General features: G+C 34.7%; 1 protein-coding gene across 2 annotated transcripts in view; it reads left to right on the plus strand.

The window, feature by feature from the left end:
* CPQ (carboxypeptidase Q) overlaps positions 1–27,462 on the plus strand; it is a 433,138-nt gene that overhangs the window by 273,922 nt on the left and 131,754 nt on the right. For both annotated transcript variants that reach the window (XM_036233308.1, XM_036233307.1), the window contains one exon: positions 12,498–12,609. In XM_036233308.1, the coding sequence (XP_036089201.1) occupies positions 12,498–12,609 (112 nt within the window). The remainder of the gene's footprint in view (positions 1–12,497; positions 12,610–27,462) is intronic.

Consider the following 27,462-nt stretch of genomic DNA (forward strand, 5'->3'; position numbering starts at 1 on the left):
AGAAGTACCATGTGGTAGATAATAAACATGTGGAATTTTTTACCCTTGTATGCAAAAATAAAAATAACTTTGAGAACATTTAAGCAAATGCAGAAATGACAGTCCATCATGATTGTCGAAGGAAACTTGAAGCGTGGCGTTCCCTCCTGAAGGCTGTATTGACAGCAGTCATGATTACTGTGCCCTCCCACAGTATGCCACTGGGTTCCGGTGGAAGTTGATGCAGTGTGGCTTCAAGTCAGAAAGGCAAATTTTAAGTCATCAAAAGTTCTGTTTAGTTTGGGAGATTTTCTTAATAAAGTACTAGTAATATAATTTTTTTGGGAGGGGTGTCCAGTTGAAGAAAAACATGATAATAGAAATTTATAATAGAAAAATATAATATCCCAGGAAAACATTAACAGTTCCTTCTCGCTGCCTAATGATCAAGATAAGCCCACTTTTCCTTTTAGAATCATAGAATCTTAGAGTTTTCTGTGCCCTTGGAGATTATCTAGCTCAGTACCCAGCTTAGGTAAGATGCCTATTCTTTACCTGACAGATGTTCCTTTTGTTTTTCTTTGAATAATGCCAGTATTTGGCAGCTCTGAGGAACACTGTTCCATTGCTGAACCTCTCTGATTTATTCTATTCAGCTGAAATCTACCTGCACATAACCTCTCCTCCACTCACTGGCCTGGTTCAAAGGGTGAGTTTACTCCTCTCGTATATGAAGTGTCTAGCTCCTTGAAGCCCTCCCTTCTCCAGGGTAACATATTAGTTGCTCTTCAAACAATGCTATTTTCAGATACTGTAAAATCCTGACAGCTCTTCTCTGACCACAGTCATTTTTCAGAAGGTCTGCTTAGGTATCTAGATGGAAAAAAAGAAAGATAAAAGTGTTTGATTAATTAGATTAAAATGGAAGTATTACTTTACATGATCAGAATCCCATATTTCTATCAATAAACTCTAATATTTCATTAAATTATTCCATAGCTGAGACATACTACTTAGGCCCACTGGAGTTTTCTGCTGGTCCCCAGATGAACTGCTATCAACCCACTATCTCAATGTGTAGTATTTACCTTCATATTTATCCCTGCTGAATTATCTCATTGGCTATAAGCTATTATTTCTGCTTCAGGATATTTTGGAACCTTGATTATTTGGTCCAACATATTAATGATTCATATTCTATTTTTATCAGTGATGAGGTAAGTTACACAAGTGCTATTATTCAGAATTTAGTAAGAAATATAACTTAGTGAGAATTGTACTTTGATACTTATACTTCTTTTAATCTTGCTCTAATTCTATAGCCTGTTAAATATATGGTTTGTTTTAATGCAAGTTAAATTAATAAACACTTGTTTTTCTTAGCATTTTTATTTCTTCAGACAATGTGCCATTAAAGGAAAAATAGCCTCCCTCCGCCCCTCCCTCCCTCCCTCCCTCCCTTCCTTCCTTCCTTCCTTCCTTCCTTCCTTCCTTCCTTCCTTCCTTCCTTCCTTCCTTCCTTCCCTCTTCCTCCTTCTCTCTCTCTCTCTCTCCCTTTCTCTCTCTCTCTCATTTTTAGGTTTCCCAAGGTGGATGATTAACTATTCAAAAAGCGTGGCCACAACCAACACTTAACCAATGTGTATATAAACTCATGACAAGTCAGAATGCTTAGGGGAACATGGACAACCTTATGAGTATTAACATTAAAAAATCAAAGCTCACAATGTGACAATAATGTCACAATATCCATTGATGGAAAAGGTGAACATTCTTTTTCCATGATGTCCTTTTATTTTAATCACTTGCATTTCAGAGAGAGGAAAGCTAAACTTCATTTTCCTTTGTGGTCTCTGTTAGTTCTGAAAATTACTTTTTATTTTCATTACATTCTTTTTTTAACAGTCATTCCTCATGGACTCTCAGTCTCTAGGGCCAATTTTTATTCCTTTCTGTCCAGCAGGTCTGCCTTTACCAAACATTATGACATTATCCTTGAAGTTTACTTTTAAGAGAGCAGAAGATAAGTTTTATGTGCTTTGAAAAGCATAAATGACCATGCTTTAAGGTAGCTTTGGACTTAGAAGAAATCACTTTCCGACTATTCTTTTTTTATAAGGTTAATTAGCCTTTTAGCTATTAGTATCTTTTGATTCTCATGAGACTAAAATCTGATTGTCAGGTTGACTTCTAACTCCCATTGCCACTGTGGCTCAGGGACATGGCAGTCAGGAGACAACAGAATAACTTAAATGTTTGAATTAGAAATACTTCAGGTATCTTTTATTTAAACTACACAGGCTCTCATGGGTGGGCAGTGTTTCTCTAAGATTTCATCCCACTTGTCAGTTTATCTAGTCTTAGCAACATCCATGATGACATCAAACTAGTGTACCTCAGAACACAGACACAAGCCTGGATTCACTTCTTGACCTGAGTTTACTTTCTCTTCCCTTCCTCTGCCTTTCCCAAAGCTGCTTTACAACCCTCTTCCATTCTACTGTCTTCTACTTCACTTCCTCTTTTTGCTCTAGTCATCATTTTGCTTCTATCTCTCTCTCCCTCCTTCTGTCTCTTTCTCCCTCCTTTCCTTCCTTTCTTCCTTCCTTTCCTAATCATTCACAAAGTAACTAAAAATTCCCCGCCCTCAAAATAAATTTATTTCTATTAAGAAAAAACTATACAGAAATAAATCCATATGCAAATCCACTCTAATATGTCTCTCTTTTGATGGGAACTAGTGATGGAGGAGGAATTGCTGTATAGCTCCCCAGGGACTGTGCTTTTCAAAGTGACAACAATCACTTGAAGAGGTAGACCCTGGTCTTGTTTAGTTTTTTTTCCTCATGGCACATCAAATAGATTCAGAACTGGAGGTTGCAAAATAATGCAGACAGAAGCTTTCAGCTGATGTTGCTGACTGACTTCTATAGAGAATATTCAGAAAATCACAGAAGATTAAATAATCAAGAAAGTTTTCATAATCAATAAACAAATAAATGTCAAAACAGTGCTCTAAGCTGCATAGGCTTCTGGGATTTTAGAAACTATTATGAGTCAAGAAGAATCCTTTAGCTTATAAAACTAAATGCCAAAAAATAAATAAATTTTAAAAAGTTTATTTTGGTAGGAATCACCTTGGCCCCCATTTTCTGTAATAAAAGATTGATAAAACCCTATTATTTTGTCTAAATTAAACCATGAAAGAGCCTGTAAAGTACAACTGCTTCTGTTCTTTTCCTTTAAAATGCTACACATCATGCCTAACAAAAGCCTGGACTGTAGTGATGAGTGAATAGTTGTAAGAAAAGAGAAGTTACAGCTGTGCCCTACATCATAGCTGGACTTAACCATGGGAAAGACAATCAGTATTGAGATAGAAGTTGCCTAAGTTCTCTGTCTCTCTTTCTTCCCCTGAGGAAGTTAAAATATAATGTTGTAATTCAACTCTTCTGTTCTGCCCATCCTCTCAAGTGAGACAACTAACCCTGTGGTTGCTTAGGCCAAAGGAGAAGGAATTCAGGAGCAGGGCTCTTTCACTTAAAAGAATATCATCACCAGTTGCAACCAGTCATGACTTCTGGATGAAACCCAAATGCCTCCATTTAACCAGATTGATTTCCTTCCATAGACATTCTCTGCTATTCCCCCACCTACAAATCAATGTTTACTAAATTTGAGCTATTTCTTCCAAATACACTGCAATCATATTTTATAAATCTACTCAAGGGTTGGTTTTTGGGAATAACAGATAAATTTGACCCTTCTCAGATATTTGTCCAGTGATGTACTCAGAGAATCCAACCAGAATGGGCATGCTCTTCCTTTTGTGAAGCTAATCCAAGTGCCCTGCACAAGTAAGAGGGGACAGTCTGGAAATGGACACAGCTCCTTTCAGGAGCAGTTGTGATGATGGGGGAGCATTTATACAGATGGTTCATTTTCTTGTGAAAGAAGTCTGGATCCCACAGGCTGTCAACACCCAACAGCTTCACTAAGTAAATTTAACGATAAGAAATCAGTGTAAGAGGAGCTCAGATATTTGCTGTGTTGTCTCCAAACACACTCTGTACATCAGGAGCCTGGCTTTATTCTGTAGACCACCTAGTCTGTCCATTGGGGAGAACAGTATTCACTCATAGTCCCTTTGGTCTGTGCTGGGCAATATATCCAGCAACTGCCCTCTGAAAGAAAGGCTTTGTCTTCAGCAGGGATTACAAAAACAGATTTCTTGAGAAGTGCCTTCCAACCTGTGTTTAGATTCTAAATTGTGGGAACATCTTGGCAGCCAAAGTATCTAGGAGGTGCTCAGAGAAAAGTCATTACAGAGACTTTTCGAAGGACAATTTTCCCACTTTAAAGTGGTTAGAATAGAAGAAGAATTCTCGAAAATAGTCATGGAATATCAAGCAAGAGGAAACCTTGAAAGATTTTATTTATCCCTTCTATGTTAGCTCTCCATCTAAGACCTAAAAATGTATCCTATTTTAGAAACCCTTCAAGGAACGAAATTTTCCGTAACCTTTCCCCCGTGAGCCCTTTTTTAACTTCTACAAAAGCCTTCCATCAGAAAATTCCTGATCATTTATATGATTCTAATGCTCACTATTGCAGCCCAAACCTGGTTGCTTTGCTTTACCATCTGCTGTTTATATCCTCCAGAGAAGGGCCTGACATAGCCAGAGCCCGTTATTCATCACTTCTTGGCTTCTTCTCTAAGGCTAAATAATGAAAGATTTTTCCCTCCTCTTTTTGTAGGTCATATTTTTCAACTATTTAATGATTTTTGTTGTTGAAAATTTGTGGATTTCCTGTGTCTGGAAATGCATCAGGCTTCGAACTTTGTAGCCTTAATGTTCCTCCTGCTACTTCCTAAAATACACTGAATAAAATAAGACCAAGAGAACGAAGCAGCTGCCAACAAAACAAAACATCACAAAAGCAAAAAATAAAGCCACTGGGTAGTTGTCTTTCTGGGTTTTATTGAGCAAGACACTTGTAAAAGGAAGCATGTTTCAAAGTTAAGTGGGCTTCTCATTTATTGAGAATTGATCAACAAGTACTTGGTCAGGTTTAGATAAATACCTATACAACTCAAAATTTAAAATACAAAACATTAAAAGCTAGGCATGCCAAGAAAAAAAGTATGATCCAACAGTATGTGTGTGTGTATACACACATACACACACACACATATCTGTGTGTATATATGCATATATATGTATATATGTGTATATATATACATGCATGTGTGTCTGTAATATATAATACGCACACCTTATAGTTACCTTGGGCCTTCAAAAACCATTGAGCCATTGTAACAATGGCTTTCAATATATGCTGGATGCAATTATTTCATATTTTACAATTAGATTTGCTCTCTAGTGGTTTTTAGAAGAGATAAAGTCTTTTTCAGGTTTTAGTAACAAGATTATGATTGTAAGTAAATGTAGACATTTTTAATATCTTTTCTTTGCTTTCCGATAGTTGAAATATGGTGAGATTAATCTGACCTTAATGTTTGTTTGAACTCACTTATAAAAGTATCTGAGCCATATGCCTTTCAAAGATATGTCTTTGATAACTCTTGGTATTGCTTAATATAGCACTCATGCAAAACTTTATTTAACATGTATATAAATCTAAAGAATAACAATGAAAGGATTATATATGCTCTCACCACTCAGTTACAGAGATAGAACACTACCAGTGCCTTAGCGGTCCCCAACCTTTTTGGCACTAGGATCTGGTGCTCCTATGAGAATCTAATGCCTGATGATCTGAGGTGGAGCTAAAGCAATGATGCTAGTGCTGGCGAGCAGCTGCAAACACAGATGAAGCTTTGCTGGCTCACCCACTGCTCATGTCCTGCTGTGCAGCCCAGTTCCTAACAGGCCACAGACCGGTACCGTCCACTTCCCGAGTGTTGGGGACCCCTGTTTCAAAGCCCATTGTGTGCTCCTCTCTGATTACTTTCTTCTCTTTACCCCAACCCCATCTGATATAAACACTATCCTAATTTTGGCTTATTACTTTGCTTTTCTTCATGAATTTACTATCTTTGTATTGCAAAAGATTGCATTAATTAGTTCAACTGAATTTTGAAATTTATATTATACTATATTAGTATACTCTATTTATTTTGTGATTTTTTCTTCATTTTTGCTTTTTCTCACATACATATGTCTTGACATTCATTTATATTGATAAATGTAGCCGTAGGTCATTTTTACTACTTAATAATATTCTACTGTATGACTGTATCACAGTGTATTTATCCATTCTACTTTTGATGAACATTTGGGTTGGTTCTAGTTTGAGGTCTTATGATTGCTTCCATTATGACCATTTTGGGGCATGTCTCCAAGAACTCAGAATTCTTCTAATATATGTACCTAAAGTGGAATTGTTGGATTGTGAGAAACACATATGTTCAACTTAAAAGGATATGCCTAGTTGTTTACCTAAATGGTTTTACAATTTCTTGCTCTTACAAGCAGTGGATGAGAAGTCTTGTTACTCAGCCTCCTTGCCAGGACTTCTGTTGTCAGATTTGAAACTTTTTACCAGTTAGGTTAGTGTAGTGTGATATCTTATTGAGGATATAATTTACATTTCCCTGATCAATAATGAGGTTATTCATCTTTTCAAATGTTTGATTTCCATTTCTTTTCTATGAAATACCAATTTGTATCTTTTTCCCTTTGTCATTTGGGTTGCTTATTTCTAGTTGATTAGTAGGAATTCTTTATACGTTTTGAATATAAGTCATTTTCCTAATTTATAACAACTCCTCTCATTCTAAGATTTCTCTTGACGAACAAAAATTCTCTATTTTCTTACAGTTGAATTTTTGCATCTTTTCTTCATTTTTTGCATTTTTATATCTTGTTTAAGAAATCTTCCCCTCCTCTTTAAGACATAAAGCGATTTTTCTTTATTTTCTTACAAAAGTTTTAATTTTTGACTTTATTTAAACATTTAGTGCTTCTATAAATTATATTTTTCATTTTTAGCATTTTCATTTGACTTTTTAAAATATAGTCTCCATCTCTTTGATGAAGTTCCCCATCTTTACCACTGGATCCTCTACTATATTAATCATAGATTTTTTTAAGTCCTTGTCTGATAGTTTAAATATCTGGACCATATTTTGGTCTGGTTCTATTGAATGCTATGTTTTATAACAATGGATTTTTTTATTTCTTGATTATTTTATACCTCACGATTTTTTATTGGGTGCTGGATGTCATATGTAGGGGAACAGTTGAGCCTGAGGTAAATAGTATGTATGTTCAAAAATGAGAATCCCCCTTCTGTCAGGCCATCAGTATGAGGGTGGTTGAATCCATTTATTCAGAGTTGAGCTAGGTTTGGATTTTATTGTTCCTAGTCTTAATTTTGGTGCTCACATACCTCAAATTTTTTCAACAGCGGGCTCCTGCTATTCAATTTTTAGTACAGCAATTGGGTTGTGGGAGGTTTTTCCCTGTGTCTTCATGACCCTGAACTTCAGCAGGCTTTGTATGTCCACTTTACAGTAGGTATCTTTCTGTGCTTTTGCCTTCCCTTGGCTAGGGACTGTACTTGTAGGCTCGTTACTCACTGGTGGTTTCTGGTGGGGACAGGGTGGTTTCTTGGTTCTCCTGCCCCTAAGTCTTAGCCAGCTCTGTGTGCTGAGCCCAAAGTGGGACTTTCTTGATATTTCTGCTGCTCCTATGGAATCCAAACTCTGTCACGTGTCATGGGAGTACGTATTTCGTTCCCCACCCAGTGGCAGCAGAACTCTGCTTTACTTCAGGGCAGGATTCTGGGTGTGAGTGGGACTCTCTCCGAGAGGTACATGTGTCTTTTCTAGTGTCAGTGAATGGTGAGAATACAATTTTCTAACCCTTTCCTTGTTGTCACCAACTTTTGCCTGGGACTGCCTTGCGGCAGTTTTCTGCTTACCCTCCAGGGACAGATGTCTTCTGCTTCTTATGAGAGAAGGATCCTAGAATCAGGTATGTTTGCTGCCTGCCTCCCAAAGCATCCCAGGTCATCATGTGCACACCTGCACCACAGCATTGCAGCATTGCCCTCCCAGGGCTTCTGCCCTGCTCCTGATATTCCTTGTGATCACCTGATGGAAGCCTGTGGAAAAGATCTGGAAAATGAGTACCTCTACCCTTATGTGGGAACTTCTCAGGGGTTCTACACTCTCACACGAACCCACATTCATTCTTTAAGAAGTTGTTAACATTGTAGTTATCTCCTTGGCTCCTGCTCTTATGTCTATTACTACCCCACACTCGTTGCTGTTAATGGCAGACTAGTAGTTCATGTGTCCTACCTATCTCTCATTGGATGAGCCTGTTATTTTCTGGAATGCAGGTCCTCTGGTTGAATTACAATCTCAGCTCTCTTATGGATCTAATGAAAGTTACGATTTTATAGATTTTTCAGGTTTTCTTATTGTTAGAGTGGGTAGAGAATTCTCCTGAGGCTATCTACATTTTAAGAAGAAGCAGACTGGTTTTTTCTCTCCCTGCCACCAGCAGTCTGTTTTCTTTCTCTTCTTTGTTTACTTTTTTAAACATCACTTAGAACTATCATTATGTTGCATTTATTTATTGTTCATCTCCCTCACTAGGATGTAAATTCCATGAAGGCAAATATTTGCTTGTTTTATTCATTTCTGTTTCTTTGGCACATAGTAGGACCTTAATAAAAATTGTCAAGTACCTATATGCATTAATGCCAAAGATCATGAAATCTTCTTCCAGGATCTTGGATTAACTTGTTTTATATACGAACACACGTCCTGTAAAGCTGTTCTCTCTCTTGTTCTGCCATATTTTTCATGTCCCATTTTATTATGTTCTTACTCATTTTTAACCAGGCAAATTTATGTGGCCTCAGTGTCATTATAAGCACCAGTAACAAAGAAGTGAAGGGCTTGTTCTTGCACTACTCTATTACCCTTGATTAGGTCTGTCTCCTGTTCCAGACCCACAGCTGGCTTGCAGATGGTTGTGTGCTGCTGCCAGCCTAGTTCTTCATGCTGGCAATTTCCATCCAGGACACTTCTACCCTACGCCCTGGGTTCTGCCCTATTCCCTGGGTTCTGCCCCTTCCTCCCAAGTCTTTGGTAGTCAGGGCTACCCTGTGCCTCACAAAGTACAAACTCTATACTTCAAAGCAGTGTAGTTCTCATTCTACCTTTCTAGTTTGTGTGTGTCTATCTGCTATTGCTGTTGTTTTAATAATTTTTACTCTTTACTGCATTTGGAAGAGATGGTGTGAAAAGGAAGTTGGAGGGTGGAGAATTGATCATTGTTTTCCTGCCTTAGGAACCACACATGAGGTGGGTAGATGAGTGGATGTCCCACTTTTCTGTCGGTTCTAGATCATATCATTGCTCTTGGGGCTCCACATCTGGCCAAAGAGGCAGTGAAGGGACTGAGTGTTTTCCTGTCTTTTACCAAGTAGTTCTTTCCCATGAACTGTAGTTTACTATATCTTTTAGTAGTCTTTTGTTGTTTTGATTGCTTAAATCAGATCCAAATGTATTATAATTTATGTTCATTTCTGCCTGACCCTGACATAAAGCATGGTGAGTTTGTATATTTTGCTGAGTTATCCTTTGTGAGGCTGCATTAAGGCATGCTAGCTAGACACCATGTTGAGTGAGACTTCATGCAGTAGTATTTTGTAAGTATATGTAGAAGCTCTATGATTAAGAAAATTAAAGTTCATTAAAAATTCTACTGAATTAAAAGTTTTCTTTTGTCATTACCTAGTTTTTGAATCGATCAGTATTAAAATTACAACTACTAACTCATGGTAGCCCCATTTTTTTCCCTAATTTAAAAAGAAATATTAAAACAAGCTCTTATAATCCAAATGGTTTGTAATCATTCTTCCATAGGATTGTGCCAAAGACCTTGTCCTATGGGATATAATTTAATTTCCTATTATTCAAAACTATTTTCCTAATTTTTAACTATTAGTTTAAGTAATAATTCTAGATTGGCAAATGGAGGCATTTCTGAAAATGCAAAGAAATATGATAGCAAAACAACCTCAGTTGTTCTAAAGGATAAAATAATAGCTGCCTTGATTTAGTTATTTTTATGTGTTATCTGAGAAAAAGCTCATTAAAACACATTTTGACACTTTTTATCCACTGGAACTTTAACTTCATTGGAAAAATGATTCTAGAATGTTGACTAATTGGCTGGTTAATTCCACATAGGATTACACCATTTTCTGAATCAGAATTTCCTGCTATTGCAGCATGTTTTTTTCTTTCTTTTTTATTTATTTTCCTTAGAAACAATCCATTTGGGTACATTACATTTCTATTCGTTAGTCCGGGTCATTGTACTTGTTTGTGACTACACCAAAGTCATAGTAGGCTGGGTCTGTTTGTATATACAGAGTCCATGGGAGATCCTGCAGCTGCTTGGGGAAGCAGGCAGTACAAGCAGTCATGCTGGCATTTCAAATCAAAATTGTGCTTTCCCAAAGTCATGAGTATTTGCATTTTAATTGTCAAGAAGATTTGTGTAACTTTGTTTTGCTTACTATAATATTGTACATAGACATCAATTGGTTGAACTTTTTTTTTTTAACTTTTAATTGAAGCGTAATATTCTAAGAGAAAGTACACAAATCCTAAGGGTATAACAAGATGAACTTTCACAAACTGAGCACCCCTGTGTAATTGGTACCCAGATCAACAAACAACATGACCCGCACCCCAGAAGCTCCTTTTGTATCCCCTTCCTGTCTCTAACACTCCTAGCCATGGGTAACCACTCTCTTGTTTTACTTGTTTTTATATTTTATACAAATGGAATTAGGCACTGGATGTATAATTAATTATACATGAATTATAAAATGGTTGCATTATTTTGTATCTGGGTTATTTCATTTTTTGTTATATTTATGAGATACATCTACATTTATCTCGTATTGTGTTTGTTCATACTGCTGTGCAACATTGCATTGATCTATACAACACTACTTATTCATTCTGCTGTTAACAGGTGTTAAAATAGTTTCCTATTGGAGAAGGAGATGCGGGCTATTATGAGTATTCTATGAACATCCTAGTACATCTCTTTTGGTAAAGTATATATGTACACATACATTTCTGTTGGATATATAGCTAGGAGTGGAATTGCTGGGTCATAGAGTGTGCATATGTTCAGATTTAATAGATAAGCCATTTTTCCAGAGTAGTTGTAAGTACTTACACCAGCAATGTATGAGAGTTCCATTTGCTCCACCTCCTCACCAATATTTGGCATTTTCTGTCTTTTCCTTTTTAGCCATTCAAATGTATATGTATGGAATGTGGTTTAATTTGTATTTCCTTGATGATAGTGAACATAAGCACCTTTTCATATGATTGTTAATAATTTGTATATTTATTTTTGTGAATGGTCTGTTCAAGTATTTTGCCCATTTTTCTATCAGCTGATTTTGTTTTTGTTACTGTTTCATAAGAATTGTATATAATCTGCATATGGGTTCTTTGCTGCATACGTGTATTGAAAATATTTTCTCCTCTTCTGTGGGTTGCCTTATTATTCTTACAATGGAGTCTTTTGATATTGAAAAAAACTAGTTTATTATTTTTTTCTCTTATGGTTTGTACTTTTTGTGTCCAGTTTAAGAAATATTTGCCCACTTCAAGTTGACAGAGCTGTTCTGTGCTTTCCTCTAACATCTTTATTTAGATTTAAAATTTATCTGACTTGATATTTATATATTGTATGATATAGAGCACAAGATACAATTTTCCACATGGATATCTTATTAACCCAGTATCATTTTACTTAGTTTTAAGCTCTTTTAAAATGTGTCCATAAAATTGTTTCCATTTGAAATACTTTTCATATTTTTCTGGAGAGAATTACTAATGATTCTTGAAAAATATTTAAATCTAGGATGATTTAAAACATAATCTATAGATTTATTACATGCTAATGTAAATTGACATTTTTCTTAAAAGTTCTTCTGTTAATTAGAATCTAGCTTATAACTCTAGCAATTTATTTTTTTAATACCAGAGTGATTTATAATGCACAAAGCACAATCATTATTTTAAATAAATTTTTGTTTTTACTCTTTCACTTGAATTCAATTCGACATGCATTTACTATGTGTCTGCTAGAATTTGGTACAGTTAAGAATATGGTTGATGTTTTGAGCTCAATTTTTATGTCATAATAAAATATAAAGTTGTCAAACATCAGTCAGTAATAAACCATTTTTCCTTAGTATTCAAAATTATATTAATAAAGAGAAGTATAAGGTGAGAACTTTTATTACTATTAGGATGACCTTATGCTCTTATGTGTAAAGCCTTTATGCTGTTTTATAACAGTAATGATAAGATCTTTTAATGCATAAAAATAGAAAAGAAAATATAGATGTTTCATTTCTGTATTTGGAATGCCTGTGAATCTTCCTCTTTGATGTCATTTCTGCTTAGTTTTGTTTTCTCTTTTTATTATTTGTTCTAGGTTGTACTGGTCAGTGGACATCTGGACAGCTGGGATGTTGGTCAGGGTGCCATGGATGATGGTGGTGGAGCCTTTATATCATGGGAAGCACTTTCACTTATTAAAGATCTTGGTAAATATTTAGAAAGTTGTTAACTTAGCACAAAAAATACTCAACTGATTAGTTGCTGTGGGATGTTCAAAGATTCTCCTGAGGTTCATATGTCTTCTTATCAGTTCATTTTTAGAATAGAACTAATTTTTCACCTTAAAGAAAGAAATTTGTATCAAGTGTTTGCCAGAAAACCAAAGTATCCAATATGATCAGCTACTGGTGAAAATGAACAAGCAAATAAAACCCTAACAGCTGCAACCACATCAGCTAGAGACTATGTAAGGAAACTTTAACCAAATGCAAAGAAAAATCAGCAGCTCCCCCTACTTCCTTTTCCTTGTTCATCTTTTTTTTTTTTAATTGTATTTTTCCCCACACATCTTCCTCCCCTTTGGCAACTGTCAGCTTGTTGTCGGTATCTGTGGTTCTGTTTCTGTTTTGTTTTGTTTATTCATTTTTTTTTTTGATGCAATTGTAAATGTGATTGTTTTCTTAATTTCTCTTTCTGATAGTTTGTTATTGGTGTATTAGAATATACATGGCCTCCGAATATGAATTTCGTATCCTGTTACTTTACTGAATTCATTTATCAGTTCTAATAGCTTTTTGGTAGTGTCTTTAGGGTTCTCTCTATATAGTATCATATCATCTGCAAATAATGAGACTTTTTCTTTTTTATGATTTGGATGCCTTTTATTTCTTTTTCTCATCTGATTGCTGAAGCAAGGACTTCTAATACTATGTTGAATAGAAATGGCAATAGTGGATATCCTTGTCTTATTCCTGATCTTAGAGGAAACACTTTCAGTTTTTTACCAGTGAGTATAATATTAGCTTAATTTGTCACATACTGCCTTTATTATCAAGTGTCTGTTGAGATATGTTCCTTCTATATTCATTTTGTTGAGAATTTTTATCATAAAAGGATGTTGAATTTTATCACTTGCTATTTCTGTATCTATTGAGATGATTGTATGGTTTTTATATTTTATTTTGTTAATGTGATGTATCACATTGATAGATTTATGGATGTTGAATCGTCCTTGTATCCTTGAGATGAATCTCACTTGGTCATGGCATATAATCCTTTTAATATATTGCTGAATCCAGTTTGTTGAGAATTTTTGTATCTATGTTAATCAAGGATATTGGCCTGTAATTTTTTTATAATGTCTTTGCCTGGTTTTGGTATCAGAGTAATGCCGGCTTCATAGAATGAGTTTGGAAGTATTCCTTCCTCTTTAATTTTTTAAATTTCTTGTTCATCTCTAAGACATTATCAGATTGTTAGGATAGCTTTACTGTAGTTGTCTTTCCATGATAGAAGAGTAATATGGGACTGAAGAAATTATTCCTTTAGCCACAGTAAAGAATCCAGGCTTAAATATTAGACCTTTGGGTAAACCTAGACATAGGAAAGATGGGCAGGCATAAAAAGGAAGAGCTAACAGTGAAAGCAATTTATTTTGATGACTTATTTGCCAACAAAAAACCCCATATATTTCCTCTTTGTGTGCTGGTACAAAAGGTGGATTTTGAGCAAGGTTAGAAATAATAAAATAGGCCGAATGAGAGTTCCGTGTCAGAACCAAAAGACCAGTGGTGGTTTTAAAATGCCTTACCAGCAGAATATTTCATATTGTAACTGGATTAATCTCAGTTTCGGATGTAGTAAAGGTGAAAATAATCCCTTTTGTGAAGGCTTTCCATTGCTTACTTATGGACATGTGTGTTTAAATTTATGCTTTTACTCCAGTTTTTAATGAACCCTCTAATCTTATAAATCGGCTCATTAAATAATTATTTCTCTTAACAGTAGATTGTGGAAATTATCTTGCTTAAGGAAAATTGTTAATTTGCCATTTTATGTCTTCTGTTTTAAAAATGGAGAAATGGAAAAGTTGTGCTTTTTTTTTTTTTTTTTTTTTTTTTTTTTTTTTTTACTTCTAAAATAGGCCAGTGTTTCCCAGTCTTGGCACTATTGACTTTTGAGGCCAGATAATTCTTTGTTGTGAGGACTGTCTAGTGTATTATATGATGTTTAGCAGCATCCCTACTAGGTGTCCATAGCACCATCTCCCCTCAAGTTGTGACAACTAAAAATGTCTCCATACATTCCCACATGCCCCCTGGCAGGTTAAGCGTGAGGGCAGGGGAATAGAAGTGTCCAATAAAATAAATAATCTCTAGGAGACATAAATACAGAGCGATTTTTTAAAAAGAAATCTAATTGAAAGGCTTACACTGTATATATTTATACTCTTATTACTACTCTGAGCACCTACTATGTGAAAGCATTTTGTAAAATCTGGGCATACAGAGATGTCTAAAATATGCCCTCTGTTCTAAAGACCCGTAGAATAGGATTGGAGACATACACATGTACCTATACATGTAATTATCAATATAGAAATAATTTTAAAATCTGCATTTAGAATTGAATAAGGTTTGAAAGAGATAAATTGTCTAGCAAATAAAACTGAAAAACATAGACTTCTTCAAAAAAGATCTGGGAGATTCTATATGTGAATTCTTTCCTGGCGCTTCCCTTAAAATTATTCCCTCGGCTCCTCTCTCTGTTAAAACTTCATTCAGGAATGAAGTGGGTTCTAGAGATAAGGTAGGCATATATCAAACTATTCCCTCCTTATAGGGCATAGATAATTATTTGGAAGTTAATTTTGTTACAGTGTGTTTCACAGGCTTGGTTGGAAGTAGAGTAGTAGAGTGCAAAGAGAACTGGACCAATCCGAATTGGATTTTAGGTCACTCTGTGCCACAAACTACTTTTTTTTTTTTTTTTTTTTTTTGGCTTCGGGCAGGTCATTTGAACTCTCTGGGCTTCATTTTCTTTATCTCTATTCAACTCTAAGTTTCCAGAGTATTTTATCTGCTTTAGATGGGAATAAAAATTGTGTCTTCTCTAGGCTTTGAATCTTATTTCTTTAGTACTCAGCATGGGACTCTAAATCACTGTTAATTGAGTTGAATTCAATTGCATGGATAAATGTCAAACACCGTGCAAAGGTGAAGAGAGTATTTTTTTTCAGCTCTGAAAGTACACTGACTTCAGTTGCTTTTGATAGCTAGTAATCAGTCTCCTTCAATTCAGGGCTTAACTCTCTTATAGATTTCTGAAAACCTATGTAAACATATGAATTAAACTATAAAATAAAGAGTAATATTTCTTTTGAGTAGGTGTTGAGAGGCAATGTGCATGGCATACTGCTAAAAAGCACACGAATCTGGAAGCCAGACTGCCTAGGTTCAAATCCCAGCTCTGCAACTTACAGCTGCGTGGCCTTAAGCAAGTTACTTTGCCTTTCTGTGCCTCAGTTATCTCATCCGGGAATAGGATAATAATCATTCCTATCTCATCTGGTTGCTTTGAAAATTAACTAATATATTCATATAATGTACCTAGAACAGTTCCTGACCCAACCCAAGTATTCAATAAATATTAACTTTTTTTTGTAAATATGCATGACTGACAGTACCAAATTTTTTATGTAAGGGAGGATAATTTTTATTTCCACCCTTGTTAGTGATTATTTTGCTTCCTAACTTAATGTGTTAGTTATGCTGATATAACTCTAGGGCCAGCTCCTATAGTATCCCTAAATATCCTTTCCCTTTACTGTTTAAGTCACTATCCCTGGCATGATAAAAATCTAGTAACTCCTTCACTTATTTCCATTTTCAGGAGTCTAAATTTCTTTTGATCACTTTCTACTTCCACTTTCTGCTTAGGTTCAATGCCTAGTATCTATCTACTGTGCACCCATTGAGTCTTACTCTTTAATTTTTAAAATTAAAATTAGATTGTAGGTTTCTATTTTGTAAATTGCCTATGTGTTTGAATATGAAGAACTGGGTCCAACATGTGACATATAAGTTCTAGATGACGATTATTGATATACTTACATAAGAAATAGGACTGTACTAGAGACTAAGAAATGGGTTCATAATTATGTTACTTACTTACATTGATCCCAAACTGTTTAATTGGTGAAATATGAAAGCTCTGTGGCAATCTCTTTTTCCAAGAAAACGAGTTTTCTTTTGGCTGCTATTCCTTGGATGACATGTCATGCAGCCTGCATGTCACAGTCTCTCAGTGGGGCTTGTTAATTTGAAGTGTTGATCCAGTGGGGCTTTCTAATATTTAGGAATATTGGTCTAAGATTCATTCTTCTTATCTCTTCTCCTTTGCTCTCTTTTTTTACTACTCTTATAGATTCATTCTTTTGCCCAAGCCATCAGCTAAAACTTTATTCAATTAATCTAACAGAAAAGATATTTGCGCTTTCAAATATAATTAGTCATTCCTGAGTAACTGTCAACAGAAGGTTATTTGCTGCAAAATGCTATTGAATACCTTTGTGTATTTGTAGTGTACTAGACTTGAAGCTGTTTTATTTGAAATGTCGTTTCCTGGAATGTTCTGGTGTCAGTGGACAAAGCCTATGACCAAAGATGTTATGCTTCAAAATGTTCATCTGGCATTAAAAAATAAACCACTATCCATCCTAAAATTCTTCCAACTTTCCGTGAAGTTAGAATTTGAGTTTTTAGGCCTTAAAAAAGGAGAAAGAAAATTAGAATTAACAAGTATTACTTGGCAGTTGAAATGTGGGATTATATGAAACATCTTTCTTGAGAAATTTAAATGTCAGCATCCTAATTATTATATTATAGATTATAGATTATTATAGAGCTTGAAAGTCTATTGTTAGAAAAATATTTTATTTATATATTCCTTCACTCTTTCACTCAACAAATACTTGTGCACTGACTGTATGTCACTGTGCCAGATGCCTTGTACCAAAGAGGAATGAGACATAATCCTTGAAGTACTTAAAGTGGGAGAGACTTTTAATTAAAAATTACAATGGAATTGTTATGCATTCTTTAATTGAAATATGTACAAATTACTTTGGGCGCCTGTAAAGGAAGGGACCAGCATGGCTTGACTGGGTCAGGGCACCTTCACAAAGGTGATATGTGAGCTTTCTTTTATGACGATATATAGAAGTCGCAGGGGAACAATAAAGAATTTCCAGCAGAGTTCAGAGCTTCTAGTCCTGCACATCATTAAAAATGAGGAGAAGTTTGTTGTCTTAGGATTGCAGGGAGAGAGAGAGTTTCCAGAATGGCAGATGCTCACTTCTTACCTGTTATATTTATATAACATTAGATTTTTGTATGATAAGCCTGTAATCAAGAAAAAAATCTCAAAAAAAGAAAAAGAAAGAAAGATTCTTAGTATTTTCATTACTATAAACACTCTAACAGGAACAGCGTAGAGGCAGGAAGCAGGAAGAGGCAGGCAGGCGTCACTAAGACTCCCAGGCCCAGAGCACACTAGGAAACACAGGCCAAGGCCTTGGTGAAACTAGAGCTTTATGCAGCCATTTCTAATGTCTCGGGTTCTCTCTTAGAGGTAGGGACCCATTCTAAAAAACGGTTTTCCTCCCAGTTCCTGGTCAAAGATCTCTTATAAAAGTCCCAGGAAGTCCAATCTGAAATAACTGAGCAAGGAAAATGAATAGCTTCCAATGAAACAGAAACCTAAGGATAGAGCTAGTTAACAGCAGAGACCCGAGTCCAACTTGATTCTAGCCCAGCCCTAAAAAGCAGATGCCACTTAGAAAGGACCTCCCCTTAGCTTAGTCTTACCTCTGGTAGTAGCACAAAGCAATAGATACCCTTGTTATATCCATTTTACAGAAGAGGAAACTGAAGAGAGAAAAGCTAAGTATCCTGCCCAAGGTTACACAACTATTGTGTAAAAAATTTAAATCCAGTCAGCCTGATTCCAGACCCGATATTCTTATGCACTTTGTGATACTGTTTTACTTGAATAGCAATCCCAGTCTATTTCTTTTAACACTCATCCTCAGGATATTGAGATGTTATACAGAAAAAAAAAGTGTCAAATAAGTTTGGGAAACTCCCTTTTGGTAATTTCTTTATTCATCAGAAAGCATTTTGGGTGGAGCATTTTCCGCAGATAGATGTGTGCTTTGGGAAACACTGCTCTGGGGTGTTATTGGTATTGGCAGAACTGTGGGAGAATCCAAGAATATTTGCTCAGTTATATTTTGTGGAATTGAGTTCAAATAGCATTAGATTTGTTTTAATTTTAGATTTTTAAGTCTATTTTGGGGATCTTGCAGTTGCCAGAATATTGACAAGATAGAACCATGCATTGGTTCCTTAGTTGTCATGGTAGAGATTATTGTATTTCTTCTTGAAGACCACTTGTACCCACCCAAGGGCAAACTACCCAACAACTAGCTTCTTATCCTTATTGTCTGAGCCTATTTTGTTGAAATGAATGTAGCATTATTGGAAACGTTTGACATATGCTAAGATATCCCTCTGCCAAGTTTTTCTATGGCTCCAGATGAATCAGAATCTGTTAGAATTTTTCTTTTCCAGAAGGATTTTTATCTTAAAACATTCCACAAATTCTCCCTACCCCCATTTTGGATGTTCTTCCTTCAAAATTATTTTGTGAGCATGGGAAGGGAGATTTATAGCCCTGGGAAAGGTATCCTCTTAAAATCACTGGTTCTCAATCCCTTTATGGAATAATACATCTGCTTATGTAACTGTTGAAGAAATGAACTTGTTTTAAGTCTTAGAAGAAAAAAATGTCCCTCAACATTAAATTTTATTTTTATTAATTTGAATTTTAATGTGTAGATAGTTGTTTGCTTTTCATTTTTCTGAAAAAAAAAAATTGGTCTTGACTTTTTATAATTGTATTTAGTGATACAAATACCCAGACCAGGAGAATAAGTAGAAACTTTAAGGATTTGCTTACAATTTTTTTTTTTTACCTCTAAAAATAGATTTCTGGTCATGAGGCATTTGTGGCTCCTTCTCATGATCTTTTGAGGAGGATCTCATTTTTTTTTTAATTTATATGTGTTATTTCCTATAGTGGCAAGTTACATAGTGTCTGGGTTTATCATAAGAACTGTGGCAGATACATATTTTTTCGTCTGGAAATTGCTGAGAACTTTTCCTGAGGTTTGAACATATTAATAAGTTTCACTAAAACATTTAGCATCTTTATATCTCAGCTAACATAGACATTTATACTTGTATGGGTAAAATAACAAACTGTATAGATTGATCTTCCAAATATGTCTATGAGATAAAGTAAAATTTGTTGAAAAAAAAAAACACTTAGCATGTGTTCTACCTTCTAGTTGGATGTGGTATGAGAGATTTCATAGCCATTTTAGAGCTCAGACTGCATGAATATTGCTCTTATCATTTAGGTAGAATATACTATTTCTGTGTAAAAGTAGACAAGCCCTAGGCTTAGTGGCATATACTATCATGACCAATTCCTTCCTGGCTGACCGAGTCTGGAGGGGTGGCAAATGAATGCTGTGTGAGAGAAGAGTATCACGGGGCACCTTCAACCATAGCCTGCTCAGCTTCCTCCCCCACATCTGCTTTGATTTGGCCTATATGCCTTAGAAAGTTAAGGAATGTGGTGTTGGTAAAGGAAATGGAAGCTTAAAAAATTGCTATTATTTATCCTGGAAAAGAAGGGCTATGGGAAGACTTAATAATGATAGCCTTAGAGTCCCAGTGGATTTCTTCCCACCAGTGAATGGGATTCATATAAGTCCAGGGTGATGCTGTCTGGAAAATGTAGACTACCTCATTAAAACAGTATCATCATGGTATTGCACAACTTGGCTTATAAGGAGATTTCTTATTTCAATAACAAGTATTGAACACCCACTTATTTTTAGATGAATAAAATGGGTAGAACATAGGTCCTTCTATCGAGGAGCTCAAAGTCAGATGTCAGTGGCTTCACATGGACAGACATGTGAGCTAATCCTTAAAAGAGTGAGAGAAGAAAAAAAAAACAAAATTAGAGCTCATGAAGTATATAGTTTGAAGAATGGAAGATATTTTTATAGGTGAGTGAGGAGAGATGGAAAATGGGTCAAATGGAAGATGAGACTTAGTCTTGTAAAGGGCACTGGACGCAAAGCTAAAGTTTGGAGTTGGTGCTGTAGGCAGTGGGAGACATTGAAGATTTTCGCATGGGATTGTATGATAGGACTTCTTTCTTAAGTAAAGATAACTGGATAGGTTATCCTTTTAACCTGTACAGAAGAGTGATAAGTAGAATGGAGACACAGGCAAACTGAGGGGGGCAACCGCAGCTCTACTGAGCTTGGAAACCCACAGCTTTGGAGTTACTACACACACTTTATTTGCAATGTGGTTGACTAGCCAGTTTCCCTCTGTGTTAAATATACTAAAGAGGAAGTGATGGGTTTCCAAGGACGCTGTGTTCTTTGCCTGTACACTTTTCGGCATCATGCTAATGCTGCATTTTGCAAAAGCTGTGGTTTACCCAGCTTAGAATGAATTCTTTTCTGGTAAACTTGCCTAAAACAGTGGTCTACAAACAAAGAAACAAAGAAAAAAAAGTACTATGAACAGTTGATTGGATATAAATGGTTAACTGGATTTTGGAAATTGTACTGGACAGTAAGAGTTTAGCTTAGTTCATTCTTAGCCCCTTCTACCCTGTGAACATCTTCAAAATCAAGCACTGGAAGCAGAGAGTTTCTACTAGATGTGTAATGGAAATGACAGGCTAAATAAAGTAATGAGAGGAGTTGACTATTATAAGATTACTTATTTGTAATCCTGCTAACGTCCTCTTCATATTGGAGAATTATCATTGATGAGCTGATGCTCAGCTCATGTCTTCCCTGACACCAGCGTCTCTATCTAGACTGTACGCTGTGACCCAGATCTCATGGTTTTCAGCCCTTTAAATCCCCCTTACTTAACCCTTAAATAACTCACAATCTGCAGGTAAATGAACGGTAGCATGGATAGTAGAGTAAGCATATATTCTATGTTAGAGTATTTTGAATTCAAATCTTTCCATGCTACTTTGTAGCTGTATTATGGTGGAAAAACTACACATTTAAATCCCAATGTACCTCTTCTTTACAATGGGAACAATTTCTCTTGAATAGTCAATAGGATGATTTGAAATAATTTAGACCATATACAGCCCCCAACTAAACCATCAATAATAGTAACCATCATTATTAAAGCTAATTTCCAAAACAAGAGCAGGGATGTTCCAGTAGAGGTTATACACTCAGGATTTACTTTATCTCTCAGGTCTTTATGTCTGTATCTCATTGCACAGTTCAGCTTGGTCAGGCTATCCCCACAGCAGGGAAGAAGCTCTCATGATAAAAGAACAACAGCTGGTTCTGATGAGCCAAACTCACAAATCATCATCCTAGTATAGTCACTGTCCATGAGTGTATCTATGCTTCTCTTCTCATTGCTGTAGAGATGGCTACTTAATAGATGCTTCATAAGTGTTATACAGAATTAAAATAACACTCACAGGACATGGGGATGGAGAGAGCTTCATATTTTCTGTCTGCTTTGCTCTCTCTGCCATGTTATTAACCTAGTAACACTGTATATACAAAGATTTATAATACCTCTAAGGAAAAAAATAGTAAAGACAGGAAAAAGCTGTTGAAGAAAACATAATTTACTGCAAAGTAAATTGAAATATAGAAAAAAATCAAGAGAGAGAAAACAAAGAATCAAATTCAGTGCTTACTGTTTACAATTTACCCTACTTGGTGAATTCTCAAGTAATCCTTCTATTTTTTAATATTGTCAAAACCCCACAATTTCTTGGCATTCTCAGAATATTCTCATGCATATAAAACTGAGGACAATGACCACTCATGCTTGTATTATTATTTTTTCTCTGTAATAATGGCCTCTTGAAAGGAATATATTTTAAAATGTAATTGAAACTGTTGTGAGTTATTGCTCTGATTAATGTATATGGGCAACTATAAATTAGGAATTGTTTCAAAGACTATATTTCTGTTCTCACCACCATAGACCATATATCCATTTAGCCATCCCGTATTCACTGGTTTCAGGCTGCATGTTAAAACAAAGAAATATTTTATGAAATGCTTCATACTGGAATTATTCTTTTTTTGAGAGAGGGAAGTGTGACTTTTTCTTTTATAGTTGAATAATTTTAGATGAAATCATTTGAATGTCATTATTGATCACAAATGAGGAGTGAAAGAAATCTTTGAGCTGATTGCCTTTCTGGAACTTTACTATATATTGTTGCAAAAAAAAAAAAAAAACGGTGGCTGGACTTATAAAGCGGAGGTTTTTCATGAAAATGCAAAATACAAACAAAAAAAATGCTGTATCCTGTATTTTCATTTTATATAATAGACAGAAATTAATTGAACCATATATAACAAACATTAATTGAATACCTGAGAGAAAGTAAGAGAGAACCAGTATTTATGGGATATCTCCTATGTGCCAGTTAATTTCCATGAACTGTTATACTCCTCAAAACAGCCCTCTGAAGTATATGTCTTATTATCTCTAGCAGGTCACCGGACCTATCTGGGATTTAGTTTCTTATCAGTAAAATACATGACAATATGCTTGCAGAGCTGTTACATGAATCAAACATAATGTAAGCAAACATTTCTCTATTAGAGTTACAAAGATGAAGAATCCATGGCACATAACGTTGAAGGAAACTGGAGTGGCAGTGTTGCTACTGACAGTGGTCGTTTCATTAACTTGAAATTCAAATGGAGCATTTTGATGGAGAAGTGATTTGGGATACAGGGAGACAAGGTAACCTTAAAGTGGTTATAGTAAGACAAGACTTCAATTACGTCTTATAACATTTCATAACAGTAGCATCATTTTACTAGTTATTAATGTATTAAATTTCATTTTTTAAAAAAATAATTGACAGTAGCAGTGAATACCCTTGCTTTAGGACTTAAAGCAGGATCAAACAAGATTTCTCATACAAGTCTTAGATTGATGTGAAGATGAGAGTAGACTTTTTCCATATTTAGGATGAAATAACAATGGCAGTTAGCATTCTAGAGTGTACTGTGCCAAGCTCTGAGCTAAGTGCTGGATATGCAGTTCTCACTGAGCCTAGAAGGTAGAAATTACTATTATTTCTTTTCCTGATGCTACTTAACAACTGACAAAAGTAGAAAAATCTCATTTCTTTATCCTTAATGTTCTTTAAGTTTTTCTTTGCTCATTTTTTTTTAAACTGGGAAATACTTTAAATATTTGGAAAGCAGCACAGAATAATAAACATCCTCCACCCAGATTTCATAAATGTTAATGATTTCAAACATTTCTTTCAGATCCTTAGTTTAAAATCAATTAAAATTAACAATACAGTTGGAACCTATTTTGTACCTCTTCGCAATCCATCACCTTCTACCTCTGCAGTTGTAACTAGTGTTCTCATTGTTTTAACATTATTCTACGTGTATATCCAAAAACAGTATTGTATAATTTTTATGATTTTGAATTACACAAATAGTATTATTTTCTTCCGTATTTGGGTTCATTCTCTTTTATCTTCTTAAAGTGTTTAATGCATTAACTTTCAGTCCTTTCTAACATATACATTTAAGGCCACATATCTCTCTCTAAGCATTGGTTTAGCTGCTTTCTACAAGTTTTGAAATAGTGCTTTAATGAACATCCAATTAAATACATTAGAATTTTCATTATGAATTCTTCTTTGACTCTTTAATTATTACAGCTTTAAATTTTTAAAAATATTGACTTATTGAGTTACTAAGTTCCAATTTTGTTGCATAGTGATTGTTAAACATGGTTTATATAATACAGCATCTTTAGTATTTGTTGAGACATAATTTTGGCTTATTATATGGTCAATTGTTTTTAAAGTGATGTGTTGGCCTGAAAAGAATGTGTAACCTCCTTTCCCCAGGAACAGGGTTCTATATGCTCCTTAGAGCAATTTTATTAATTGTGCTGTTCAAAACTACTATAGCATTACCAGTAATTTATCTGCTCGATCCATCTGTTTTTGAGAGGAGTATATTAAAATCTCTCACTAGGATTGAGATTTTATATATTTCTCCTTGAATTTCTATCAGCTAAGCTTTAAATAGTTTGAGGTTTTGTTGCTTTATGTAATTGAGCCTAACTTAAGGATAAAACGCTTAAGGATAAAACCCTTTATCCTTAATAATGATTTTTTTTCTGCAAGACTATTTTACCTTATATTAATATCATAGAACCAACCTTCTTTCAGTTACTCTTTCATTTTCTGTTTCTTTACTTCTGATTTATCTTGGTCATTGTATTTTACTTGGTTCTATTATAAACAACATATAGTTAGATTTTTAAATACCCAGTCTCACAGTATCAGTTAACAGAGAACTTTGTTCTATTTATCTTTATTGTGATTACTTATATTTCAGTAATTTTCTAAAATTTCTTTTCTATTAAAGTTGCTGTTTTTGTTTTTTGTTTTTCTTCTTTTTTTCCCTATTCTAATTAAATTCATTGGTCTTTCTTTCATTTTCTCCGTACTTTTCCCTCCACTATTTCAAAACTTATACTTTTCTTTCTGTTCTTTTAGTGGTTACTATTAAAATGTCCCAGGTATATTTGTCTTAATTAAATAATACAGCAGTCAAATTTCTCTAGTATATCCCCTCCAATCATATATGTTCTCATAATATTATTGTTGACTGATGTTTTAGTTATGGCTTATTTCTAAACCCCTGGTTTTGTCATTATTTGGTTGTTATTTTTTTACTTGGACACTTATGGGGGCTGTGTTACCTTTAAAGTTGTTTAAGTGCCTCAGTTTCTTCATATGAATAATGGGGATTATAATAGTATCTACTTAGAGGCTTATTGTAATTGTAATTAAATGATATAATTTAGTTCCTGTCACATGACTGATCAGTGAATTTTAGCTATTATTATTTATAGTCAGTACTAGAAGATGGCCAAAATGTTTATTGACATTTTTATTAACTATTATTTCTTTCTTCTGGTTCAGTTTCCTTCTTCCTGAAGTAGAACCCACAGTAGTTCTTTTAATATAGTTCTGTGAGTAATAAACTCCATTTTATTTGAAAATGCCTTTATTTTGTTACCTTTAAATGATTTTTAGTTGTGTGTGGAATTATAGATGTTTTCTTCCAGGATTTCAAAGATATTACTCTATTTTCTTCTAGCTTCTATAGTTGCTCTTGAGAAATCTAATTGCTTCTATAATGATCCGTGTTTTCACTATAATTTGTTTCAGGGCATCTTTGATTTATTTTTCCCTACTCTGATTTATTTTTACTTCTTCAATCTGAGAATTCTTATCTGTTTTTTTTCCTTTTTTTTAACGCTGTAATGTTATAAACTATCATCTCCTCAAATATCGCTCTCCCTCATTCTTTTCTTTCCTTCTGCAATCTTTATAAAAAATATCTCATTCCGTATCCCATGTCCCTCTGTCTCACTTTCATACTTACCGTCTCTTCATCTCTCTTTTGCAGTTTTCTGAGTGACTTCCAACGACCCATTTTTTCCATTCATAGTATTTTTTTCATTGTGTTTGTAACTCAGTTATTCCTTTCCATTGAGGTTTTTGTTAATAAGTATTTTATTTTAGAAAAGTTTTAAATTTAAAGAGAAATCACAATAGTTCAGAGAGTTCTCTTATCCTGCTCACCCAGTTTCCCCGATTAACAGCTTACATTGATATATGACATTCGTTATAATTAATTAACCTATACTGATACATTGTTATTAACCAAAAACTCAGTTTATCCAGATTTCCTTCGTTTTTACCTAATATACTTCTTTTTTAGTTCTAGGATCCCATCCAGGATACCACATTACATTTAGTTGTCACGTCTCCTCCTGACTGCGACAGTTTCCAACGCTTTCCTTGTTTTTGCTGACCATAATAGTTTTGAGGAGCTCTGGTCAGTTATTTTGTAGGTTGTCCCTAGATTGTGATTTGTCTGGTGTTTTTTTCGGGGTTAGACGGAGTTTATGGGTTTTAGGGAGGAAGATATGTAAAGTGTTATTCTCAGCACATTATATCTAGAGCACCTCTTCTCAACATGATTTATCACTGTTGATGTTGACCTCGATCACCTGACTGAGGTGATCAAGGTTTCTCCACTGTAATTTCCCCCTTTCCATTCTGTGTTCTTTAGAAGGAAATCAGAACATTGACATTTGTCTATTTACATATTTTATATAAAACAATATGATAAATTAATTTTATTATTTTATAAGCCAATATTTACTTAAGATTATCTACATATTTATGCAATTTTTCATTTGTAATAAAATACAAACACATAATTTACCATCTAAACCATTTTTAGGTGTACAGTTCCGTAACATTAAGTACATTCATATTGTGCTACCATTACCACCATCCATCTCTAGAATGTTTTTCAACTTATAAAACTGAAACTCTTTACCCATTAAACAATAATTCCCTCTTCTCCTCTCCTCGTAGCTCCTGGCAACCACTACTCTACTTCTGTCTCTTCCACTGAGTTTTTAACTTTAAACTAAATATGGTTTAAATCATATATCATTTTATGAAGTGTTGGCATGTAGTTTTTCATTATGGCTTATCTTCATTGAGTCCTTTTTTTTTCTTTTTCTTTTTTAACTGAGAGTGTGAAGTGTGGAGATGCCTGCACAGCAAATCTGTACTTGCTTTGGTTGGATCTCTCTGGGTTTCCAAGATCTTAGACCAGTCTACCAGTTACTTTCTCAGGTTGGAGTTCTCAAAGCCCATGGTTACTGGAGCTTTTACTTTCTGCTCAAGTTTAAATTCTCTAATTGTTTCTGGTATCTGGAGATTTGTATCTCATTCTTGTTTTTAGATTTCTCTTTTCCTTTTTATTCCTTCCCTCCTTCCCTCCATCTCTTTCTCCCTTTCTTTTCCTTTCTCGTCTTTATCTTTTTTTGTGAGTT

Source organism: Rousettus aegyptiacus, unplaced genomic scaffold, assembly GCF_014176215.1.
Source record: "Rousettus aegyptiacus isolate mRouAeg1 unplaced genomic scaffold, mRouAeg1.p scaffold_m13_p_15, whole genome shotgun sequence".
Lineage (NCBI taxonomy): Eukaryota > Metazoa > Chordata > Mammalia > Chiroptera > Pteropodidae > Rousettus > Rousettus aegyptiacus.